Below are 26,541 nucleotides of genomic sequence, written 5' to 3'. Positions count from 1 at the left end.
AACATTAATTCATGATTTCTTCAAAGTTTGTGGTGCTGAATTTCATAAGCTATGTGGGAAGCAATTTGTTAAAGTAATAAGACGGATAAGCTCTGATCATGCGATACTAGAGAATACAGATAAAGGAGGTTCAAATACCAGATTAAAAGTGTTCTATAATTGCTTCTGTAATAGGAAACATTAGTGCAATAATGGATGTATGCAAAACAGACACCCTCGCCGACAAGAATTGTGAAACAGGCTGAAGTTTTAGCTCTAAATATTGACAATATTAGGAAGAAAATGTTAGAAGAATGCACAGAAATATAAAAAAGAGAAGTTAATCTAGAAGCAAAAGGCAGAAACAGTTATAACAGATTATTAGTACACTAGCGACTGGGCCCGGCTTCGCACGGGTTACCCTTTACAAATATACACCTAAACCTTCCTCAAGAATCATTCTATTGATAGGTGAAAACCGCATGAAAATCCGTTCAGTAGTGTTTGACTATCGCGAACATACAAACAGACAGATGCGGCGGGGGACTTTGTTTTATAAGGTGTAGTGATTTAATATGCTTTCAAATCATATCTATCACGAAATGATCATTTGAATACAAGCGTCTTCGTGGATGGCACAATCTAAAATACTACTCAATTCTGATAAATCTTCAGGGGCCTGTTTCAACTTGTAATACAAGTGGAAGTCCCTTTCTAACAAAAGCTGTCAATAAGTGACATCCGCTTGTATTACAAGTTACAAGAGAGAGAAACTGGCCCCAGTGCCCTGTTTATCAAAAGCTTGTAACTTGTAATACAAGTGGAAGTCCCATTCTAACAAAAGCTGTCAAAACGGGACTTCCCTTGTATTACAAGTTACAAGCTTTTGATAAACGGCACAGGTCTAAGATGTAAAAAAAAACACTTAAACTAAATTTTAGATTTGGCTAAGAAATTGCTGTGATATCTTTTAATGGATTTTATTATAACATTTTAATAGATTTAAGACAGCAATTTTCGGCTACATCTGTAAGAAAAATGCATTTAATTCTACGTTGACATACATTATTAATTATTATAATTATAACATAACAGACATTTTCTAATGTAAATATTTAAAAATTAAAAAAAAAATCATTACACATTCACTGCCAAGGTTCTCGTAGCGCTACGCTCGTAGCCGATCCTAGAGTTTTCCCGCTTTGTGGAGGAAAGCGACTACGAACTGAGAACCCGCTGAACGGGTTCCCGGCCCTCATTGTGTTAATCGATTTCTAGAAATTATCTAAGATCTTATTCTGTACAAATAAAAAGTATGTTACGTCATTGAGAACATGGTTCAAAATTGTATGGCAGAAAATCGTAGAATAAGAGTATGGCCTTATGTTCTTGTAAGAGTGAAATGGTCTTTATTTGCCTATGTGACCCCATGTTTTACATTAATACATTACATAGTAATTATGTACAAATCTGTGGCAACCGAAAAGGTTACAATCTACGTTTCAATTCATAATTATGTATATGCACAGTAGAAACTAGTACTAGTTGGAAAATAAACCTTATCGTAATTGAACTAAGGTCAACTTTAATATAGAATGAATGAGCTCTTATGGATAAAAATATGTGTAATAGAGTAGCTACTCTAAATACAAATAGGTAATTAATACTAATTGTACATTTTACTTCATTAACATTTTGTTGTATTGTAAACGGCCTAAAGTGTTGCCACACTTAAAGTAAGTACCTATTTTTGGAACATCATTAGTATTAAATTAAAATCAGAGATGAATAAATAACATAGACTGTTTCTCTAAAATTGTGCGTTGCAAATGTTTTTTTATATAGCATTTTGAGTTTCGCTTAAATAGTTTGGCAAGCCATTTCCGTCAGTAGAAAAAGGCGGCAAATTTAAAAATGTAGGCGCAAACGGTTGTCTTCTAGAAAATTTGAATTGCGCGCTTTTTCTACTGACATAGTGTGTTTGCCAGAGTATATTTCAATTACTATGGTAGAAGTGAAGAGGACTAGCATTCTGTATTATTTATCGGTCTCTGGTAATTGGTAAATATAATAATGTAATGAATTTCAAGCCAGTTGCAAACAGTTTGTGAATCTAGTTCGCTAGATAAAGTATAAGGTCCTTTTGGGACGTGTTTGACCGAAATAAAGTCTATAAAGTAATGTTTGTGTTTTATTAGTTTGTCATATAATGGCGTTACTCATAAACGGCTGCTAACTTAATCAGTTGATGATCATCGTTTGTCCCTATCTGTCGTTATGCCATAGAGAGAGGGACAAGCGACGATCATCAGCTGATTAACTTAGCAGACGTTTATGATTAACGCCGTAAAAATCTATCATAGGATTATATTCCCATGGACGAACGTGATAAATACGTACAAGAGTAAAGTAGTATTTTATTGTCATGTGTTGAATTTTTATGTTAAGGTAAAATAGCATTTATTTCGCTTGTACAACACGGTGCATGTAACATCACATGTTGGGGGTATAAAGAACAAAGAATACAATACTCATTAGGAGATAAAGATGCACGTACAGTAAGCTGCAGAGATAACTGACCCACCATGCAAACAAGTTTCTATGCATGGGGGTCAGTATCTCCGCAGCTAACATCGACTAGGTCTGTGCGGAAAGAGAAGAGTCGTGGAATGTATGGGGCTCAATCAATACATTCCGCGACTCTTTTACAAAAACGTAAGGCGCAATAGCCTGCGCCTTGACGCGCAAACTCCGCGGTAAACTGTGTAATCTATCTATGGTGTATCTAAACAACTTGATAACTGTCATCTCCATAGCAACCAAATCATTCAATAAATTTCGACCGACTTTTGCACATTTTTTATCCAATTTACAATCATGGCGTGTAACGAAAATATAATTAAAAACATGGCAAATGAAATAACAAGGAATTGCCAAACACATAATGTCCAGGTTGAACATGAATTTGTTATTTATATGATTGAGTTGTTGCTACTGAATCCGAAATATGGGAAGCTGTTTACGAAGACACTGAATAGGGATAATTTGGAGTATTTTGTCAATGAATTTGTTTCTATGATGACTGGTAAGTACCTCCTAATTCTTATCTTATTCCTGGCTGCGTCCTGAACGAGCCCGGGTCCGATTTTGTAGCTAACTCTATATATCGTTCGAATACATATATGCAAGAGGAATGAGGGTTGGACTGTAGCAAAGGGGGGGCTGGGACTTAGATTTTTTTTTTTGACAAAGTGGTGTCATTATGACACTATTTTTAAATGATTGTAATGTGTATATCACGTCAAAATAAGCATCTTTTATTGGAAAAACTTTTCTCTAAAATAAAAAATGGCCGAGTTAGACACCTCCAAAGATTGATATTTTTAAAGGGAGCTGGGACTTAGAAAATTTTCATTGAGAGTGGTGTCATTATGACATATATTTTAAATGATTTTAATGTATAGAACACATCGAAATAAGCAACTTTTACTTGGAAAACTTTTTACTAAAACTGAAAATGGCGGAGATAGAGCTTAAGGCAGGCCAGGCTTTTAAGGCAGGTCGGAGTAGGTACGACGACGAGCGAAGCGAGGAGGAGTGTTAGGTAGAACTGCGACCATACAGCGCGCGAGCCGAGCGAGCAAAGCGAGCGTGCCGCGGCAGCGGCCGGCGAAGCGCCAGAACCGACGTTTTTATAATAATACAATTTTACAAGTCCCAGCTCCCTTTAAAAACATCAATCTTTGGTCGCGTCTAACTCGGCCATTTTTTATTTTAGAGAAAAGTTTTTCCAATAAAAGATGCTTATTTTGACGTGATCTACACATTACAATCATTTAAAAATAGTGTCATAATGATACCACTTTGTCAAAAAAAATTCTAAGTCCCAGCCCCCCCTTTCGTACAGTCTGACCGGAATGAGTAGACAATAGACGTACGAATGATCGATATTGGCGGTAGGCCCTCTCACATTTTTAAATGTATACTCTGGCAAGCCAGCTTTGTCAGTAGAAAAGGCGGCAAATTTATAAATGTAGGCGCGAAGTGTAGATATCCTATACAAATTTTGATTTCTGCCTTTCCATTTCCCCTGACACAGTTGACTTGCAAGAGTAGGTTTCTGTCTCCAATTGATTCCACATTCCACCTTATTCTTTATTCAGAATCTGAATATCTGCAGAGATTTACATGCCTTTATTAACATCAGGGAAAGAAAATCAACTCGTGTGGTATGTGCCTTACAGTCCTCGTACCCCAAAATCTCACAATTTCCCTTTCAGGCGACCAAACAACAATAAACACCCTCAAAATGCAATTCATCATCCAGACCAACTACGACAGACTCCCCAACCTCATCGACAAGCACCTAGACACCATAGAGACCACCCTACGGCCGCTCGTCGCGGAGATCCTGGAGGGAGACCCCGAGCAGGGCGATGAGGCTGAGTTCAAGAAGCTGTTCCGGAAGATCTCGATTTATATTATATTGGCTAGTGGGCTGGGGAATCCTGGGATGATTATGGTGAGTTTTAATAGGGAATATTACGCGAAAGTGCGTAGGGGGCGCCACTCCCACAATAAGTCACAATCTAAGGGTCTACCGCAAAAGAGAGTCGAAATTTTGCTATCTAACCCCTCTATCACTCGTGCATATTCGATAAAGAGGCAGACAGCCGAGTATCGATTTCGCGTGAAGAAAAGACCTAATCGGGAGGTACTTAGGTCCTTTGTAAACAAACCGCCTTGATGAATCAATGTCATATTTTATTGTCTGTGGAAACTTGTCAAAAACAGTTTAAGGTACAGTGTGTATAAGTTACTCTATGGTATACCTACTTAAGTCGCTAGTGCTGCACTCTGGCGGCAAAACATTGCAGTAATACTCCCTATTCTTGGTTTTTTTGTAGGACGATCGTAATTGGGACTTGGGACCAGTGGATATCTGCTCAAGTGATTTAAGATTTTAAAATTTGATACAATCCCTCGCGCTTATTTATTGTTACGGGCGAAATGCACCGAGTCTCGTCACGGTCGTATCATAACAATATCAAGACGTTTACAAATCGTAAAATGCGAATACATCTCCATTTCGACATTACACTGCAGGGTTCCACAGGGTTAAGTTTTGACGCCAGATTGTTTCCTAATAATGGCTCGTTTACCGACAATCGGGTACAATATGACTTGAGCAGAATGCCCTGGGCAGGCGTGGCTCACTTCGCGATTTCGTCGCGTCGCTACAAGTACATGCAGCCCACACCATTTTTGGTGTCTAGCCATAGTAGTTGTCGCTCCGCTAGTTCCGCTACGGAACGGCCGCCTGTTCGCGCTTGCACCGCTTGCACCTAGCGGTCATATCCTGTCGTCGTAATAGACGCGTTTTGTTAGTAAGTGAATCTTCTGTACCTTGTACTATTATTTATTCTGTGCCCTGGGTATGGAGCATCCCCAGATTCTACCTACGTCATCGTTTTCAGACCTTGAAAGAAGGTATAGCAGCGCTAGAGAGCGTGTTCTCTCTAGAAGACTTGCAACTGTTCGTGGCACTGCCTCGCTCGGAGAAGAAAGAACAGCTAACAGAGCTGCTAGCCATCGTGTCTGGCGTCCGGCTCTTTAACAGAGACTGCAAGAAGGGCGGCGACCAGATACCGGACCGTAAGTGCAAACTGATTAGACGCTAGCGGTGGCGATCAGCGCGCAGGTAAAGGGGGCTTCTGACGTGGCGGTTATGTCAAAACTAAAACAAATGCAAACATATGCACGCAACTCTGCGACGAACGCGATGCTAGTCGCTCAAATCAGAAGTTTGCAGAAAGACTTAGTGCCGTTGCACCATCCGCACCCGACAGACTGATCAACATCACCCGGCGCGCCGCGGCGGTTTACTATGAAACTTTCCATACAATAAGATTTAGTGAACTCTTTAACGATGACAAACAGTTTGGTGCAACCGACCCTTAGGGCTGATTTAGACGGCGCGCGAACTCGCATACGATTTTAGTTACATTGCGGACCATGGAGGTTACATCAATTCAGCCAATCGATCAAACCACGCAATGTAATGAAAATCGCATGCGAGTTCTCGCACCGTCTAATTGGATCCTTAAACTCTACTCTAGGTATTAGCACGCATTAACTAGTGACTTAACTATGGTTTACTTACACCTATTTTTACTCCAACACAATATCAATATGCCAATCCTGGGCCATGTTGCATAACAAACTACAACTAATATTACAAGCGGAACTCCTTTTCTAATTTCACTAATTAAAAAAGGAGTTCCGCTTATAATATTAGTTGTAGTTTGTTATGCAACATGGCCCAGGTGAGACTGAGGACATTCTAGTAATTTATCTTCTGGTCCTAGTCAACATCATAATCAACGCAATACGCTCTTCTCAGTGCCTTTCAACCTAGTGGACGCCGGCAGAGCCTGCCTCGCGGCCCTATCCAATTCGCTAATCGGGATTATGCAGCGAGTGAATACTCTCACAGCCGCCATTGAAGATACCGTGGCGGTTGAGAGTGAGACAGGGAACGTGATGATTAAGTTACCAGATAACACGCAACTCTCTTTGTAAGTTAGTTATATATTCATTTAATAGCCGGGTCTCAGAGAGAATACGCGCGAGGCAATTTCCTCACAAATCGGCCAGTGTAGACGTGCCTCGACCAAGGCGGCGCGCGCGAGGCACGTCTACACTGGCCGTTTTGTGCGCGAGGAAATTGCCTGGAGTGGACCCGGCTAGTATGTTGTCGTTCCTCAACGCTTAGCACGTCTTGTTACAGCTCTTTTATGTATCATATGCTTCTTCTAACCAACTTAACCCTCTCTTGATCGAAGTTCATATTTTCACCACGTCGTGCGTTGGCATCGCTTATCTATATTTCACCTACCACCAACTTTACATATAGCCAATCACTACATAGTATTAAACAAAGTCGCTTCCCGCTATCTGTCTGTCCCTATGTCATGCTTAAACCTTTAAAACTACGCAACGGATTTTGATGCGGTTTTTTTTAATAGATAGAGTGATTCAAGAGGAAGGTTTATGTATAATTTGTTAACCCGTGCGAAGCCGGGGCGGTACGCTAGTAACAAATAAAACTCCCCTCTTTCAATTTTCAGAGAGAACTACCGACACATATTCAACCTCCTCGCCTTCAACCGTCAACACGAAGTGATAATCCGAAGGTTGCTCAGCGACGTGGAACTGATGGTGTCCAACGCCAACCTGTACGTGGAGCGAGTGAGGGAAGCCCTGGAGAACCTGCATGCTGCCGTCAAATATAAGGCGGCTGTCCCGGTTGCTGTGGTTTTCGTAAGCATGTTTCGCATGAGTATGGGTTTGGACATTAAGTACCTAATATGTAATCTGTGCTCAGCGACGTCAAACTGATGGTGTCCAACGCCAACCTGTACGTGAAGCGAGTGAGGGAAGCCTTGTAGAACTTGCATGCTGCCGTCAAATATAAGGCGGCTGTGCCGGTTGCTGTGGTTTTCGTAAGCATGTTTCGCATGAGTATGGGTTTGGACATTAAGTAATCTGTGATCAGCGGCGGGGAGGCGATGAGCGGTGAGGTTCAACGCCAACCTGTACGTGGAGCGAGTGAGAGAGGCGCTGGAGAACCTGCATGCAGCCGTGAAATATAAGGCAGCTGTGCCGGTTGCTGTGGTTTTCGTAAGCATGTTTCACATGAGTATGGGTTTGGACATTGAGTAATAAGTAATCTGTGGTCAGCGGCGGGGAGGTGATGAGCGGTGAGGTTCAACGCCAACCTGTACGTGGAGCGAGTGAGAGAGGCGCTGGAGAACCTGCATGCTGCCGTCAAATATAAGGCGCCTGTGCCGGTTGCTGTGGTTTTCGTAAGCATGTTTCACATGAGTATGGGTTTGGACATTGAGTAATAAGTAATCTGTGGTCAGCGGCGGGGAGGTGATGAGCGGTGAGGTTCAATGCCAACCTGTACGTGGAGCGAGTGAGAGAGGCGCTGGAGAACCTGCATGCTGCCGTGAAATATAAGGCGGCTGTGCCAGTTGCTGTGGTTTTCGTAAGCATGTTTCGCATGAGTATGGGTTTGGACATTAAGTAATCTGTGATCAGCGGCGGGGAGGCGATGAGCGGTGAGGTTCAACGCCAACCTGTACGTGGAGCGAGTGAGAGAGGCGCTGGAGAACCTGCATGCAGCCGTGAAATATAAGGCAGCTGTGCCGGTTGCTGTGGTTTTCGTAAGCATGTTACGCATGAGTATGGGTTTGGACATTGAGTAATAAGTAATCTGTGGTCAGCGGCGGGGAGGTGATGAGCGGTGAGGTTCAACGCCAACCTGTACGTGGAGCGAGTGAGAGAGGCGCTGGAGAACCTGCATGCTGCCGTCAAATATAAGGCGGCTGGGCCGGTTGCTGTGGTTTTCGTAAGCATGTTCACATGAGTATGGGTTTGGACATTGAGTAATCTGTGATCAGCGACGTAGAACTCATGGTGTCCAACGCTAACCTGTACGTGGAGCGAGTGAGAGAGGCGCTGGAGAACCTGCATGCTGCCGTCAAATATAAGGCGGCTGTCCCGGTTGCTGTGGTTTTCGTAAGCATTTTTCACATGAGTATGGGTTTGGACATTAAGTAATATGTAATCAGTGCTCAGCGACGTCAAACTGATGGTGTCCAACGCCAACCTGTACGTGGAGCGAGTGAGAGAGGCGCTGGAGAACCTGCATGCTGCCGTGAAATATAAGGCGGCTGTCCCGGTTGCTGTGGTTTTCGTAAGCATGTTTCGCATGAGTATGGGTTTGGACATTGAGTAATCTGTGATCAGCAACGTAGAACTCATGGTGTCCAGCGCCAACCTGTACGTGGAGCGAGTGAGAGAGGCGCTGGAGAACCTGCATGCTGCCGTCAAATATAAGGCGGCTGTCCCGGTTGCTGTGGTTTTCGTAAGCATGTTTCGCATAAGTATGGGTTTGGACATTAAGTAATCTGTGATCAGCGGCGGGGAGGTGATGAGCGGTGAGGTTCAACGCCAACCTGTACGTGGAGCGAGTGAGAGAGGCGCTGGAGAACCTGCATGCTGCCGTCAAATATAAGGCGGCTGTGCCGGTTGCTGTGGTTTTCGTAAGCATGTTTCGCATGAGTATGGGTTTCGAAGTTACGTAATGTGTTCAGTGTAGAGAGGCGCTGGAAAACTTGCATACTGTAGTAAATTATCAAATACCTATACGGCGGCTCTATTTCTGTGGTTTTCGTAAGCATCTTTCGCATGAGTATGGGTTTCGTTGTTACGTGATCGTGATTAACCTTTTGGCCGCCGGACCTAGTCCGCAAAGATGCTCACTCACACGCCAGAGTAAATTTTAAGTAAACAACTAATAAAAAGTTTAGGGATTGCAAATAATGATATCGATATTTACAATTTATGGTAAAAATTTTCTCAATTTGGCTTTGTTCTTACCCAACTTTAATTTATTTCGAAAATGCCAAAAATTTACATATTTTTTACACACGACAATGTTAAAAATAAAGGTCTTTATCATTAAAAACAACCACTAAACAATATCGATTCATGACGTAATATCACTGCACTAGGCTGTACGAGAAGTCTTTTATACATGTCAACGGCGCGCATGGACTGGCCGCAGTGCAGACCGACAAGGACTGTTTCCGCGCGGATTAAGTAATAATAGTCTCTAGGTCAACGGCGTAAGCGCTCGTCGGTACGTAAACTTTATAAGCGTAACGTTAGAGCCGCGCATAGTGTGTCGATAATATAAATGTACCGGAACTGCATTGGGGAAAATTACACGTGGGTTGAATTGTCAATGAGTGAAGAACAATAATATTTATTCAGTCATTTATTAATGTAATAGTTTAAAAAACAATTTAATAGTAGCATACGTAGCTTTACTTTATGTCCTAACTCCTTATCAACGAACAATTAGGAGTGTTTTTTTACTTTCCATCCTAACTTCTTATCAAAAAATAATCAGCTGTCCTTTTTCGGTTTTGTTCCTGTGATTTTCGGTTCGAGTGAACAAAGAAAATTTTAAGGGTTATAAACCGTCACATAATAAACGCTCAGCGCGCGGCGCGTCCTTTGTTCCTACGTGTGATTTAAAACAGTGTGGTATTTTTATATACTTGAACACGTGTGCGTGACTAAAAATATGCATGTGAAAATTGTAATCATCTTTAATTTAAAATGACTCACTGCAGGGGTATTACTCCCCACTACACTATCATGTCAAAATGAATCATTTTTTCTGAAAATAGACCACAAGGACAGATTTACTTGTCTGACTCTACTATCTACAGCTGAAGAAGCTCCCTGAACTTCAGCTATAGTTATGCCTGTCTCTCTCTCGTTTTACGTAATCTAGTTACTAGTTACCACCAATTGGCATTTAACAAGTGTTCAAATGCTTAAATAATATGAGATTTGCGATTTGATATTTATTTTGAATATTCTCATATCGAGTTAACATTCCCATCCCTAGCTGTCTTGTATACAAGGCAACGGCGACGAGGAACATGAAAAACGTTGAAAACTGGAGCAAATTCTTTGATAGCCTTATTATAAAAGAATGGATTTACATATATAGCTGCTTTAAAAGCATTTTTTTTAAACAAAGACCTAAAACATTAAAAAGAGTGTAATAAAATTACAATTGATATTTTTTTCACATTTACCGAGCGGTTGAATTTGTGTCTTGTATACAAGACAGCGGCGCCAGTGTACCCTTCTATCGTTGTCTTGTATACATGCCAACGGCGCTCAAAGGGTTAATCTGAAGACTGCTCAGCGACGTAAAATTGTTGGTGTCTAATGCCAACACGTGGAAAATTAGTATTGATTAAGCCCTCGCGTTCGGCTTCGGGCTTCGATTCACACTCGTTTGTAGATTCTTGTTTGCCGCCCTTAATACACAATGTAGTATTTACGCTCACCTATTCCTTTTAATCCGCTTTAGCCTCTATTTCTATAACTAGGTTTTTTTTTGTTGAGGATCAGCGTTCCAGCTGAGTCTCATCTCATCCATTTTACTGCACAAATATTGCATGTTTTTTTATTGTACTTTCAATTCGTTGTTTTTTTTTTGTGTTGGTAAATAATAGTACATTACTGCAGACGCCGGGAAAGAGGGGCTTGCCGGGTGAGTAGGTATAGACGGCCGACCGTAGGGAGGCCGGATAGTGATACGAAGTCGGCAAGACCTTTTCACGGCTAGGCATGTATAGTGCTTTTCTCAAACATATGCAATGAAATAAAAAAAATCACCACTCAAAAAAACAAATTATAAATATCAACCACAAATAGCTACACGACAAATATATTTTTTTTATTATGTTTCAGCCGCTATTCGGCCGTCTCTGGCACACGTGGCGCGGCATGCAGAACATTATGTACCTCGTCTCCACCGTGAACCGGCTCATGTCCGCCCTGGCCAACCTTCAGGCCCAGATGCAGATGCCTTCGGATACTCTGGACGTCATGTTAGCAGGTGACATCATGTGACTTGTAGAATATGTTTTATTGTAGAGATCAGGGATGTTGCGGATGCCGATTTTTTGACATCCGCGGATGCGGATGCGGATTTTTAAAGGCTCACATCCGCGGATGCGGATGTCAAGATAGTACCATAAAAAACGGCAAATATTACATTTTAGTAATTTTTATTTCAAAAAACCGGCCAAGTGCGAGTCGGACTCGCGTTCCAAGGGTTCCGTACATTAAGTCCCACTCACGCTTGACTGCTCATTTCTAATAGGTTTTTTTGGTTAATGACTAAATTACCTAGCAGTCTAGCACTTACGCCGATGCTAAGACGTTCCTGTACCGACCTGTTCCACATCCGCATCCGCATTAAATCCGCATAGATTTTATGCGGATGCGGATGTTGAAAATAATGCGGAAGTTCCGCGGTTGCGGATGCGGATGCGGATATTCGCAACATCCCTGGTAGAGATGTAGTGCATAATTATTTTTCATCGTATTAACACGGAAACGTAGAAACGTGTCTTGCTATTTCAGTCAGTCTCGGAACAAAAAGTACTGAGGTTGACTGAAGTAGCATGACAAATACGAACGTTTCTGAGAAAATACGATGAAAAACAATTATGCACTACATCTGTATCGCGTATAGGGTTGTCATAAATGTCCTGATGATATCTCCTAGACAGTAATTTCTCCAAAATTGACCTAGTGGGTCATTCTAGCCCCTTTCTCGCACCATACTGTAGCTACAGCATAACCTTCACTTTCCTTTGCCCAACTCAAAACTTTTAGCAAGCTTCTAGTCACTTCTAGTGGAAACCCTGACACTCGCCAAGTCCCTCACGTAATCCAGCCAAAAGACCAAAAAACCTGACATCTCAGAGAAAATCCTGACGTACAGTCAGCAGCAATAGTTGCTAAGCGGGCGAAGTGTTCAACATGATCTTGACGCGACTTTATTGTTAAGAGAATAAGAGCGTGATTTTGAACTTTTTTTTTTTTTTTTTATTTATTGTTATATAAAAACACATACATAAACAGTAACAAAAATTTCGCCAAACTGTAGAACAGTTTGTTGGCGGTGCGCTCTTATCTTTTATCTTAAATTAAAAGTTAGTAAGTACCTAAATCTAAAACAAGCTCAAATAGAAGTGTACAGAAATACAAACAAGTATAACTAGTTAACAGTTCACCTCGATTTAACTGCACTAAAAGTAATAATAATGCTATGTAGTGTACATATACCTATACTAACAGTGGTTTTTAGAATAATTATTTAACAATATTTCTTTAAGCTTTGCCTTAAGACTACCTATTTTTAATTTATTTTTCTCCAGTAAGAGAGGATATTTATTACAAATCTTGGGTGTTACATATTCTTTAGTTCGTTTACCGTAATAATTTTTTAATTAATTTTTAGTTAACAGATCTCTCAATTTTAAAATCTTGGGTATAGTAACATCTAATATAACATAACCTCGCCCGCTTAGCAACTTCTGCTGCCGACTGTATATCAACCCTAATCTATATAGTGTCCACTGTGACCTCATGTCAGATATCCTAAAATGGCGTTCACAAAACAAAAATTAAGTAATTGTCTTGACAGGCAAGGAAATAACGACAGACCAGGAGCGTCTGTCGCGAACCATCAGCATTGAGGAGCGACTCAGTATGGGGTCTTTGAGGTACTACGTGCAAGACTCGCCATTAACCAGCGAGAAGCATACTCAGGTAGACAGCCTTCTGAACTGTGTAGTTAAATATAATGTATAGGAAATAACGACAGATCAGGAGTATGTCGTGAACCATCAGCATTGAGGAACGACGTCCTTGAGGTACTACGTGCAAGATTCCCCGTTAACCAGCGAGAAGCTTACTCAGGTAGACAGCCTTCTGAACTGTGTAGTTAAATATAATGTAAAGGAAATAACGACAGATCAGGAGTATGTCACGAACCATCAGCATTGAGGAACGACGTCCTTCAGGTACTACGTGCAAGATTCCCCGTTAACCAGCGAGAAGCTTACTCAGGTAGACAGCCTTCTGAACTGTGTAGTTAAATATAATGTATAGGAAATAACGACAGATCAGGAGTATGTCGTGAACTATCAGCATTGAGGAACGACGTCCTTGAGGTACTACGTGCAAGATTCCCCGTTAACCAGCGAGAAGCTTACTCAGGTAGACAGCCTTCTGAACTGTGTAGTTAAATATAATGTATAGGAAATAACGACAGATCAGGAGTATGTCGTGAACCATCAGCATTGAGGAACGACGTCCTTGAGGTACTACGTGCAAGATTCCCCGTTAACCAGCGAGAAGCTTACTCAGGTAGACAGCCTTCTGAACTGTGTAGTTAAATATAATGTATAGGAAATAACGACAGATCAGGAGTATGTCGTGAACTATCAGCATTGAGGAACGACGTCCTTGAGGTACTACGTGCAAGATTCCCCGTTAACCAGCGAGAAGCTTACTCAGGTAGACAGCCTTCTGAACTGTGTAGTTAAATATAATGTATAGGAAATAACGACAGATCAGGAGTATGTCGTGAACTATCAGCATTGAGGAACGACGTCCTTGAGGTACTACGTGCAAGATTCCCCGTTAACCAGCGAGAAGCTTACTCAGGTAGACAGCCTTCTGAACTGTGTAGTTAAATATAATGTATAGGAAATAACGACAGATCAGGAGTATGTCGTGAACCATCAGCATTGAGGAACGACGTCCTTGAGGTACTACGTGCAAGATTCCCCGTTAACCAGCGAGAAGCTTACTCAGGTAGACAGCCTTCTGAACTGTGTAGTTAAATATAATGTATAGGAAATAACGACAGACCAGGAGTATGTCGTTAACTATCAGCATTGAGGAACGACGTCCTTGAGGTACTACGTGCAAGATTCCCCGTTAACCAGCGAGAAGCTTACTCAGGTAGACAGCCTTCTGAACTGTGTAGTTAAAATTTAAATATAATGTATAGGAAATAACGACAGATCAGGAGTACGTCGTGAACCATCTGCATTGAGGAACGACGTCCTTGAGGTACTACGTGCAAAATTCCCCGTTAACCAGCGAGAAGCATACTCAAGTAGCACTGTTTAAGCACTGTTTATAAACAGTGTTGCACGATGTTGCATCATCTCTGTAAACATATTTATAAACTGCATGGGATGATGAAACATTGTTGCATAAAACATGTTACTGTGTTCCCCACTCTAGGTGGAGAGCAAGACGAAACATTAGTGTGGACTGCCAAAGTTTCAGAAACAGTGTTTACGGTAAACTTGTTGCGAAACTTGATGATCCAATTCATACAGTTTATTAACAAATGTTGCCTAATGAATACCCGGCTCGTATCTAAGTTTTAAGATTCCCTAGTTCCCCTAGTGCGCAAAACGTTCAAGCTGATAAACAAGACCAAGTGCGGGTAGTTCGAAAAACTCGCGCGGTTAGAAGATGCTGATGTCAACTTAAGCCAGTCTTCTCCGAGACCACGGGGACAACGCCGTCCTCGAAACGTCGGAGGTGAATCTTAAAACTTAGATACGCGATTAAGTCCAGTTGTACAATTTAATAATGTGTAAAAATCGTGAATTGTATATATTTTAGTTGCTTTGTTCCAGTACCTCGGATTCTGCGCTCTCTGTCTATGCGCCGGGGCACTAGTTCCTGGCAACTCGCGTTTCGGTCTCATCAAACATGGCGGCCGGCGGTATGCGTTCTGCTCCGTTAAGATGGCGACGCAGTTTAGCAAAGAACCGCAACGGTATGATATGATACACTCTTCCCAACGTCTCTCTGAAGATAATAGGGCTCTAAGGCTAGTTCAGATCAGGGATGTTGCGGATGCAGATTTTTTGACATCCGCGGAAATCTGCTTCCGCGGCGGAAGCGGATGCGGATGCGGATATTTAAAGGCTCACATCCGCGGATGCGGATGTCAAGATTAGGTATAGGTGAACCAGGATCTATTGAGGGTGCGCCATGTTGCGGAATTTCACTGGAACTAATTTTTTCATACTACACTGAATTGTCACCCTATACATGAGAATAACAGCGCCCTCTTGACAATTATCATATATTACTGGTCAGGCTATAAGTACCTACTTAGAAAACGTCAAATATTACCTTTTTAGTATTTTTTTATTTAAAAAAAAACGAAACGTTTAGTATTTGAGCAAGAATAGGTGCGTTATATTTAATAAACAGTAACTTGGCCGACTTTTCTGGATCTAGACGATTTCGTTATAGGTAATGACGAAATTACCTTGCACTTACGCCGCCGCTAAGACGTTCCTGTACCGACTTGTTCGACATCCGCATCCGCATAAGATCCGCATCGATTTTATGCGGATGCGGATGTTGAAAATAATGCGGATGTTCGCAACATCCCTGGTTCAGATACCTAGAAACCCTGACTTCGACGGGTTGCATTATACTCCGTCAAAAGGGCTTCGCAGTTTAGCAAAGGACCGCAACGGTATGACATTATTTACTCTTCTAAACCATTTGACCACCACAGTCGGCCATAGCTGACAAAGATTTAAGTCAACCGGGATAAATGCGTCACTTGAGGTACTTAAATGCGTCTTTTAAAGATATCTTTTAAACGGATTTTTTAACACTACATACTACATTCCACGTTCCGTCTACATTAAACGTTCGGTGACCACACTTCGAACATAGAGGGTTGCAATCGTTCTAAAATGTTTCGTTTAAAAGACGCATTTACCTCAAGTGTCGCATTAACCCGGTTACCTTACAATATAAAATTAACCTGATTACCTCACTGAATCCAGCCCCATTATTTAGGCAGTTGAATTAAAAACAACGCGTAAAACGAGTCTTGAGATTTCGATTATCAAAGCCTTTATCTGAGAACTAGCGACCCGCCCCGGCTGCGCACGGGTTAACAAATTATACATAAACCTTCCTCTTGAATCACTGTATGTATTAAAAAAAACCGCATCAAAATCTGTTGGGTAGTTTTAAAGATCTAAGCATACATATGGAAAGACAGCGGGAAGCGACCTTGTTTTATACTATGTAGTGATAACACGTAGAAAAAACTAATGTATTTTTGTAGTTACGTGAACGAGGTCCTGGACTACGCCCGGAATAACCCTCACGTGATAAATCTGCTCAACATTTGGGAGGCTGTTTACAATGTGCGAGATGTGGACAGTCTGGTCGTCAAACGTGTTAAGAAGAGTAAGTACCTTACCTACCTATAATAATGTCAACACAAACTGGGGATTATTGTTTGGTTAAGAATACATTGTAGGTGTAGGTATAGGTACCCGTACTATTGACAGCAGTCATCATAATTAAAATTATGAAAAACAAACATAAAAAGTCACAATCGAATACAGAACCTCCTCCTTCTTGAAATTATAATGGTTAATAAATGTAGTGAATAGTAGGACTGTACGTCGAGATTCGAAAAGCTCATAAAAGAATGTGGATACGGACAGACAGACGGACAGGGCGAAATTATATAGGGTTCCCTTTTTGCCATTTTGGCTACGGAACCCTAAAAACGGATCATTAAATCGAATGAATCTTCCCGATTGGTATTGGTGTCTAGTTAGGTCCAATTGCTGTCGGGACTGTAGTCAGTACTTATAACATATCTAGGATAAATAAATACCTATTACAGGACATTATTGCACAAATTGTCTAAGTGTAAGGCCTGAGTGGACGCCCGAGTTGGGCGTGCAGCGGGGCGGGGCGTGCGGCGTGCATGTTAAACAAATGCGCACGTATAGGAGCGGCCTTAGTGCACGCTGCTCACATCACGCGTGAGCCCACAGCCACGCTGCACGCGTCGCCGAACGCTCCGCTTCGAGCGTCCACTCAGGCCTTACACTAAGGCCCAGTTGCACTAACCACATTTGACAGACTGATCAACATCACTCGGCATAGAACTATGAAAATCCGCATATTAGGTACATAATTACTTTAATGACGATCTCATTGTGACCTTAATTATTTTTTAAATATTTGTTTTTAATTTATTGTGATACTACTGACATACGATTTGTAATTTAATACCTAAATTTTGAATGAAATTTTGATTGTGACTGTTATTCTTCATACTTATTCAATTATTTCGTAATGTAAAAAAACTGACAATCACAATATAAATCCCTGACAATCTACCATGTGTAATTTTAAGTGAAATTGTATATTGTGAGATAAATAAATCATATCATATCATATCATAAAATTTAGCGAACGCTTTAACGGTAACTGGCGGTTTGGTTTGGTGCAACCGATCCTAAGTCCCACAGTATTAGATATCGTTTACACTGCGTGTTACAGTCAAGGTGCATGAGAAAGAAATCCAGACGGAGGCGCACCCGATTCCCGAATACATGGAGAAGAACTACCACTGGGACCTGTGGGAGTGGAAGCGGCGCGCATGCCAATGGGTATATCAAACCTTATCTTCTATCTATATATCAATACACACCAAAACACACGTACTGTACTGATAACTACTTCCAGTCCATAGAATGCAGGTAACATGGAACAATCTGTCACTTGAACAAAACTTTGAAACAGACATATTTAGTATTTCTATGCAAAATTTGAAGCGCAGAATGCTCAAACAAACTTAATGCTTATAGTATGAAGGTAGTTATAGTTTTTTCTCAAAAATGGACGGCAAAGTCGACGTTGCCGGTTAAAAAATAGGTCGCGAAGTGCGTAGTTTATGGTTATTCAAAAAATTAAAAAGTTAAAAACATTGCAGTCTCGATTTCGGGACTGCAATGTCGCATACAAATTCCATTATTTAACGAGTTCCAAACTTTTTAAAACTTCAAATGGCCATATCAAATGAAGGCATAGGTCCCTTAAATAGCCAAACAGATGATCAGCACTTATTATTATAAAGCCTATAACAGACTATCGCACCGCACCGCGACCTTGGAGCGTCGCACCCATAAGTGAGAGCGAGAAACAGATATCTCTTTCTCGCTGTCACTTATGGGTGCGACGCTCCAAGGTCGCGGTGCGGTGCGATAGTCTGTTACAGGCTTAATGTTGGTACCGCGACTATTTAGGTGTCTCAAATAGGTTGGCGTATTTTCAGCAGAAAAATACACTTCTTTTTTTTTAAGGCGGCAAGCAAATTTTTTTAATGGTTGTATTTTTTTCTGTGAAAATTAATGGAAAATTAGAACGATTGCTTCTGTAAGTTCTGTAAAATATTTCTATTTCTTGCACCATTTTTGAGAAAAGCACTATATATGACTCGGCTGGAAGGCTACTTGCTGGCTTCGGATTCAATTAAACGGACTCCCAAGGTCGTCCGTTTAAAACGAATCCTCAGCCTGCAAGTAGCTACTTCCGAACCTCGACAATAATGTACTATTTATTGCATGTTTTATTTACTTAATCTATTAATGTATAGTTATATCTAGAGTAAAGTAGTGTAAAAGCCTCAAACTGCTTGAATGTTGTTGCACACCTGTTATTGGTGCATAAATATTATACGTGTCTACTGTACTTATGTAACTTTACTTGCTCTGTTTATGTACTGTTGGTGTGTCTAATGAAATAAATAATAAATAACTAAAGGTCGCGTCGATTGGATCGGGGAGACCCTAGGATGGACCTAACCCATCTATCGCTACTAAGTAGAGTCCTGTGCAACACACATCCGCCGAGCCGGTGGCCAGAAACTGTTTATATAGATCCCTTTCTATCTGACATAGTGTCATTCAATAGAACTTGCTAACTATGTAAACAAACCGCCATACTAAAATTGACACTGAATGTCAATTTACTAGTAACTTTTGTTTACATAGTTAGCAAGTTCTATTGAATGACACTTTACTGTCGCGAAGCACTCGTGCTACGCCTAGGTATATACTGAGCGAAAAAGCGATATTTGGGCGGTATCGTCTTGTGTCGTCCCATTCGTTTTTCGTCAAGTTCTTAAATTTAATTAGTCCTATTCTGCTTTCGTCACTATAGTGTTTGTAGAATATGTAATTATACAACACCTATTGCAACACCGGCTCGGCAATGCCCTCGTAAGCTCATTTAACTTCACTTCCACTGGCGTAACCGTACAGCCTCCGGCCATAGTACCATAGACAGTGACAGTTCTTATTCACGGCTTTGCCGCCAACACAAAGACACACGAGACGGCGTATGTATGCTATTTAAGCCACTCGCATAACCGCATACACTACATCCCTCCCTTGAAGTTAAATTAGATAAATAACAACAAGTATTTTGTGACCAAATCAATATATTCTACTATACTAGAATCAGTCTCCAAGTTAACCATTAACAGTACATGTTATATTACTTTAACAAGACTTTAACCAGCATTATATTTTTTATAAAGTAAGAATGTAATTAACAATAACAAACTACAAATAAATGAAATCATGGCACAGTAAATCACAGCTCATTATTACTATCACCGTGCTCGTCATCAGTTCCTTCTTGCTGTTCTTTCCTCTGAACAGCTTCCCACTGTCCTTCTACTCGCTTCAGGTGAACTACATTTCTCCTCAGTACTTGCCCTGTTACGTCATTCTTCACTGAGATATCACCTCTATTAGAACTCTGCACGGTATGTGGTGTTGGATTGTAGTTGGAGCTCAGCTTATTGCCTTTGTCCATATTCTTGACATAAACTTTATCTCCTTCAGTTATACTAGCCTCAGTAGCACCTCTTCTTTTGTCTGCATATTCCTTCCCTTTTTCTTTCTGTATCTTATCACGCTCTCGCACCTCCAGGTCAACATTTGTGCTTTCCATTCTATCAATTGATGGAATTTTGTCTCTACTCTGCCGTCTAAAGAATAGTTCTGATGGTGACTTGCCTGTGGATGAATGAGGCGTACTGTTATACATTAATAGGTACTCCATCAAACTTTCTTTAATGTCCTTTTTCTCCAAATGACTGATCTTGAGGCGTTTCATTATGTCACGATTCTGTCTTTCGACCTCACCGTTCATTTGGGGCCAATACGGTACTGTTTTGTGAACGATGATATTGCACTCTTCGCAAAACGATCGAAACTCTTCACTCACAAACTGCCGGCCGTTGTCTACGGTTATTGAGACAGGGTAACCTAGCCTGCTAAAAATTTCTTTAAGCAGCTTTATAATTTGACAACTGGTTACTATCTTGCTGATTTTTACTTCTTTATAGCGGCTATAATAGTCTACAACAACTAGCAGGTAGTCATTATTGGGTAAAGGTCCTAGAAGATCCATCGCGACATCAACCCACGGAGCTAACGGAAGTTCGCGTCTCTTCAGGGGCATTGGAGGATTTGGCAGTCCTACTAGGGTGCAACTCTTGCAGGACTTGACCAAATTTTCTGTATCCTTGTCTATTCTTGGCCACCATACCTTTGACCTGAGCCTACCCTTCATCGCGACAATCCCAGGGTGGCCTTCGTGTGCCGCGTCCAGTACTCCCTTCCTCAATTTCTGGGGTATCACAATTCGGTTTCCTCGAAGTAAAATATCACCATAGAAACATAGTTCATTTTCAAATATTTTATAACCTTTGACGGCTTCATTCCATTCTTTCTCATAGATTCCCTTTTTAACGTCTTTTACTTCTTCATCATTCACAGAAGCTTCAATAATAACAGACATCGAGGTCGCATGTGGTCTTGCTCCCTCCACAATTTGGTGAATGTGTTCGTCTCCTTTAGATTTTGTATCTATCAATTTGCATAGGCGAGATAGCGGATCAGCGATATTTACCTTTCCTGGCCTGTAGGTTACGTTATAATCATATGATTGGAGTCTCAGCACCCAACGTTCAATGCGCGCACAAGGCTTTGATTTTGGTCCAAACAATATTTCCAATGGTTTGTGATCCGTAATGAGATCAAACTTCTTGCCGAAAAGGAAAATATTAAAATGTTCTACAGACCAAACTAGTGCAAGAGCCTCTTTCTCGGTTTGACTGTACTTTCTTTCGCAGTCTGTCAGTGTCCTGTTCCCGTAGGCAATTATTCGCGGGCCATTTGTATCAGTTTGTATTAAAATAGCTCCAAGGCCAACAGGGCTCGCGTCTGCAATAACTTGGGTTTTGTCATTAATATCGTAATATCCCAGCGACTGTATTTTGCTTAATGCCTCTTTCAGCTCTGTAAATGCCCTGTCTTGCTCATTTGTCCAATATGGTTTGAGGTTAGCCTTTTTTCCCAGTTTTTTCCTTAACAACTCTTTTAAAGGTTCTGTTCTGGTGGCTAAATTAGGTAACCACTTGTTTACATAATTCACAAGTCCCAAAAAGCTCTGTAGTTCTTCTATTGTTGCCGGAAGCCTGAAGTTAGAAATGCTCTCCATATACTTTGGCAATGGTTTCACTCCATTTGCTGACAGTTCGTGTCCTAAGAAATGGACGTTTCTTACCTTGTATATGCACTTCTGTTCATTGAGTAGTATGTCATTCTCCTTGAGCACTTTTAACACCATTGCCAATCGCATCTCATGTTGTTCTTCGTCATCTCCAAAAACTAAGATGTCATCAATGAAGTTTAACACTCCGTCACATTTAACTAAGAGTTTTTCCAGAACTTTTTGAAATATCTCCGGAGCACAAGAAATTCCAAACATGAGTCTTTTATACTGATATAGCCCTTTAGCCGTTATAAAGGTGGTTATGTGTCTACAATCCGGGTGTAATTCCAGCTGGTGGAAAGCGTCCTTGATATCAAGCTTGCTAAAATATTTAGCTTTCCCAATTTCTGGTAATAGTTTATCCATACATGGTAAAGGATGATTTTCCCTTAAAATAGCAGTATTGGCACGTCTCATATCCACACACAGCCGCAAATCTCCATTTTCTTTCATAATGGGCACCATTGGAGACACCCATCGTGAAGGTCCATTAACTTCTTCAATGATGTCTCGTGCAAGCAAGTCTTGGATCTTGTTCTCAACTTTTTGTTCTATAGGCAATGGTATTCTCCGGTATGGCTGTGATACTGGTTGGATATTTTTGTCAATAGGAATTTCTACCAGTACATCCTTGAGCTTAGGAAACGGTTGTGACATGACATCTTCATCAATTTTATTTACATCTACACCAATTTTCAAAACACCCAGACGTGTTGCCGTTTCTCTGCCCAACAAGTCTTGCGTGCCTCCCGCAATAACATAAACTGTTGCGCATTCTTCACGGCCATTTGCCTCAATTGTAGTTTCAAATGATCCTTTAACATTGAGTGGAGTGTGACTGCCATATGCCATAAGACATCTGGTCGGGTTGGGTGTTTGGTTGATTGCTATAGCTCCTAAACTTTTCAAAGTTTCCCAAGTTTCTCCTGTAATAAGGTTGGGTCTGCAACCAGAATCAACCAGCAATTTAGTTTTGATTCCACCCAAGGTGCATTCAATTATGGCATCGTTGTCAATATTAAAAACATAATCCACTTCAACTCTTGTTTTTTTGTTTCCTTTTGTGTTTTTATTTGGGTGATTATCCAATTTCCTTTTCATGCCACTTGTTCTGCAGTATTCACGGAAATGTCCTATCTTGCCACATACAAAACAGGTTTTACTTAATGCAGGACATTCTTTATCTGTTTGATGATTCTTCCCACAGCGCCCACACGATTTTATATTATTTTTTCTCTGTGTTTCTTCCTTCTTAGTTCTGTAAGTACCATCCTTCTTATTTCTATTGTAAATGGCATTAACTTCTTGGTTTTCTTGCTTATTATCTAGGCTTCCTTGTTTTTTATCCTCATATATTTCTAATTGGTCATTGACCACTTCTAATGTATTCGCCTCCGTCACTATCTTTTCTAGAGTTATGCTGTCACCTATTGTGAGAATTTTCTTGCGTAGTTCAGCTGAATTACACTTTTCAGTGATCTGGTCAATCAAGTGGTCATCTTTTTTATCAAAACTGCATTTTTCAGCTTGTTTCCGAAGTCTCACTAAAAAACTTTCAAACTTTTCTTTATCCTCCTGTTTGATCAGTCTGAACAAGTGACGCTCAAAAACCCGATTAGTCCTGGGAACAAAGTATTCGTCAAGTTTTTTTATTGCTGTGTCGAAAACATCTACACCCGCTGCAGCTTGAACTTCTGCACCAGGTAAGTTGTAGAAAATATCTTGCAGGCTTGTTCCCCCGAAGTGCAGTAATGTAGCTCGTTTCTTCACGTCTGTTTTGACATCAGCCGCGTCAATATATATGTACAATGACCTCTTCCATCTCTCCCATTTACTGCCGATGGAACTTCTATCACCATCCAAGTCTAACCCCTCCAGGGTCAGCGATGGTTGTTGAATCATAGTAGTAACGTAATCCAGGCAACCTGAAAATTCAAATTAGTTGGTAACCAATAGGTGAATCACCTGACTGTTTTCAATTTAATGAAGGTTGTCAACCAGTCCCAATTTAATGGGGGTGTTCCTTTGAACCACCAGACATTTTCCAATTTAATGGAGGATATGCCGACCAATTCCAATTAAATGGAGGCATTCATTTGAATTACCAGACATTTCCCAATTTAATGGAGGCTATGTCAACCATTTCCAATTTAATGGAGGTGTTCATTTGAACCACCAGACATTTCCCAATTTAATGGAGGCTATGTCAGCCATTTCCAATTTAATGGAGGTGTTCATTTGAACCACCAGACATTTCCCAATTTAATGGAGGCTATGTCAGCCATTTCCAATTTAATGGAGGTGTTCATTTGAACCACCAGACATTTCCCAATTTAATGGAGGCTATGTCAGCCATTTCCAATTTAATGGAGGTGTTCATTTGAACCACCAGACATTTGCCAATTTAATGGAGGTTATGCCGACCAATTCCAATTGAATGGAGGTTTTATCAACCCGGTTCAACTTAATAAAGTATTTATTAAAGTTTGTACTGAATTAAACAACCCACAATAAATATGCTTATTACTTGAGATGAACTTTGACGCAAAATAAAAACTTAATATTTGAACTTAGATTTTTACTGGACCTGCTAAATTAATGACACTAGCAGTTAAAATGTAACACTCTCATGATAAATTGCAATAACCTATAAATTAATTATAATTTATAACAACCCGGTAGCCATTTCGTATATGATCAATGTGAGCATCCTTATGAGTGAATATGTACAACTTTTATTACTTTATAGTAGAAGTTTGGTAAAGAACACATATTAAATGCAATGCTAACATTGAAATATAATAACATTGCAAGAATCCTTACTTTGTTTATGTAGAAGCCGGATGCCGGGTAAATAAACCAAAAAATGTTGCATTGAAAAACTCACTGACATAATGATGTATGGCATTTAATGATAAAAACGATCAAATATGTTGGCCAAATAGTGTTTTGTATACGAAATTTGGCAATATAACGATGTTATTTTGATTTTGGAATGCAATCATAACCTAAGTTTTCTCTACCGAAACCGATCATTATTTTCCTTGAGATTTTAGCAATAAAGCTTACCTTTTTCTCGTCGCCACTTATAGTGTTTGTAGAATATGTAATTATACAACACCTATTGCAACACCGGCTCGGCAATGCCCTCGTAAGCTCATTTAACTTCACTTCCACTGGCGTAACCGTACAGCCTCCGGCCATAGTACCATAGACAGTGACAGTTCTTATTCACGGCTTTGCCGCCAACACAAAGACACACGAGACGGCGTATGTATGCTATTTAAGCCACTCGCATAACCGCATACACTACAGTCACCCATTCTACATTCGTCACAATCGTCGGTGGCTTTCAATGTAGATACAAAGCAGAATAGGTCTAATTTAAGAACTTGACGAAAAACGAATGGGACGACCCAAGACGATACCATTTGGGCAATGAACTAACAATCAGTCATTTAATATTTAGCATTATAACAAAAGAGTTCAACTAAGACTTCACTTACATTTTCAGGCGTCAATAGTGAACTGTCGCACAAAATCCACCCAAACCAACTACAGCCACCTCCGCTCCGAGATCCACTGTCAGACCTTTGAGCCCCGGGACAAGTGTTACCAGACCAGGAAAGACACGGGCATGACTACGGACTTCAGTAACAACTTTATTTGGGGGCTGAGGGGACAAATAGGGTACGGACAGCACTGGATAGACTTTGTTCAGAAGAGTCATCCGGAGAAATTAAAAGGTGAGAGTTTCTTGTATCTACTGCCAGAAAAGCAGAATGTTTCGTGTGTTCTCTGGCTCTCTGGCTGGAAATCTGACTGTAAAACCTTCGAATTAAAGACTAGGAAGACTAAAGGACTTCAATGACAACTTTATTTGGGGGCTGAGGGGGCAAATAGGGTACGGACAGCACTGGATAGACTTTGTTCAGAAGAGTCATCCGGAGAAATTAAAAGGTGAGAGTTTCTTCTATCTACTGCCAGAAAAGCAGAATGTTTCGTTTGTTCTCTGGCTCTCTGGCTGGAAATCTGGCTGTAAAACCTTCGAATTAAAGACTGGGAAAGACTGCAATGACTACGGACTTCAGTAACAACTTTATTTGGGGGCTGAGGGGGCAAATTGGCTACGGACAGCACTGGATAGACTTTGTTCAGAAGAGTCATCCGGAGAAATTAAAAGGTGAGAGTTTCTTCTATCTACTGCCAGAAAAGCAGAATGTTTCGTTTGTTCTCTGGCTCTCTGGCTGGAAATCTGGCTGTAAAACCTTCGAATTAAAGACTAGGAAAGACTGGCATGACTAAAGGACTTCAGTGACAACTTTATTTGGGGGCTGAGGGGGCAAATAGGGTACGGGCAGCACTGGATGGACTTTGTTCAGAAGAGGCATCCGGAGAAATTAAAAGGTGAGAGTTTCTTGTATCTACTGCCAGAAAAGCAGAATGTTTCGTTTGTTCTCTGGCTCTCTGGCTGTAAAACCTTCGAATTAAAGACTAGGAAAGACTGGGATGACTAAAGGACTTCAGTGACAACTTTATTTGGGGGCTGAGGGGACAAATTGAGTACGGGCAGCACTGGATCGACTTGGTTCAGAAGAGTCATCCAGAGAAATTAAAAGGTGAGAGTTTCTTCTATCTACTGCCAGAAAAGCAGAATGTTTCGTTTGTCACTGTACATGC

At 40.8% G+C, this 26,541-nt stretch overlaps 1 protein-coding gene across 1 annotated transcript; it reads left to right on the top strand.

Annotated features, from left to right (window-relative positions):
• The first annotated feature begins 2,797 nt into the window (after window positions 1-2,797).
• Window positions 2,798-25,732, top strand: LOC134657762 (cilia- and flagella-associated protein 206-like). The gene is made up of 11 exons (XM_063513327.1): window positions 2,798-3,064; window positions 4,260-4,501; window positions 5,457-5,634; window positions 6,383-6,557; window positions 7,110-7,302; window positions 11,329-11,476; window positions 13,076-13,200; window positions 15,093-15,235; window positions 16,556-16,680; window positions 17,794-17,903; window positions 25,376-25,732. The coding sequence occupies exons 1-11, from the start codon at window positions 2,857-2,859 to the stop codon at window positions 25,730-25,732; spliced, it is 2,004 nt and encodes a 667-aa protein (XP_063369397.1). The 5' UTR covers window positions 2,798-2,856.
• The last annotated feature ends 809 nt before the right edge of the window (window positions 25,733-26,541 follow it).

Source organism: Cydia amplana, chromosome 20, assembly GCF_948474715.1.
Source record: "Cydia amplana chromosome 20, ilCydAmpl1.1, whole genome shotgun sequence".
NCBI lineage: Eukaryota > Metazoa > Arthropoda > Insecta > Lepidoptera > Tortricidae > Cydia > Cydia amplana.
The sequence above is the reverse complement of the archived record's forward strand: the minus strand, read 5'-3'. Positions and strand labels throughout refer to the sequence as shown.

Excerpts from the sequence above, each read along its gene's own strand:
- LOC134657762 (XM_063513327.1), top strand. The coding sequence starts at position 2,857 with ATGGCGTGTAACGAAAATATAATTAAAAACATGGCAAATGAAATAACA. Across the intron at positions 5,635-6,382 it reads CGGCGACCAGATACCGGACC|TGCCTTTCAACCTAGTGGAC; the intron begins GTAAGTGCAAAC and ends CGCTCTTCTCAG. Across the intron at positions 6,558-7,109 it reads GATAACACGCAACTCTCTTT|AGAGAACTACCGACACATAT; the intron begins GTAAGTTAGTTA and ends TTCAATTTTCAG.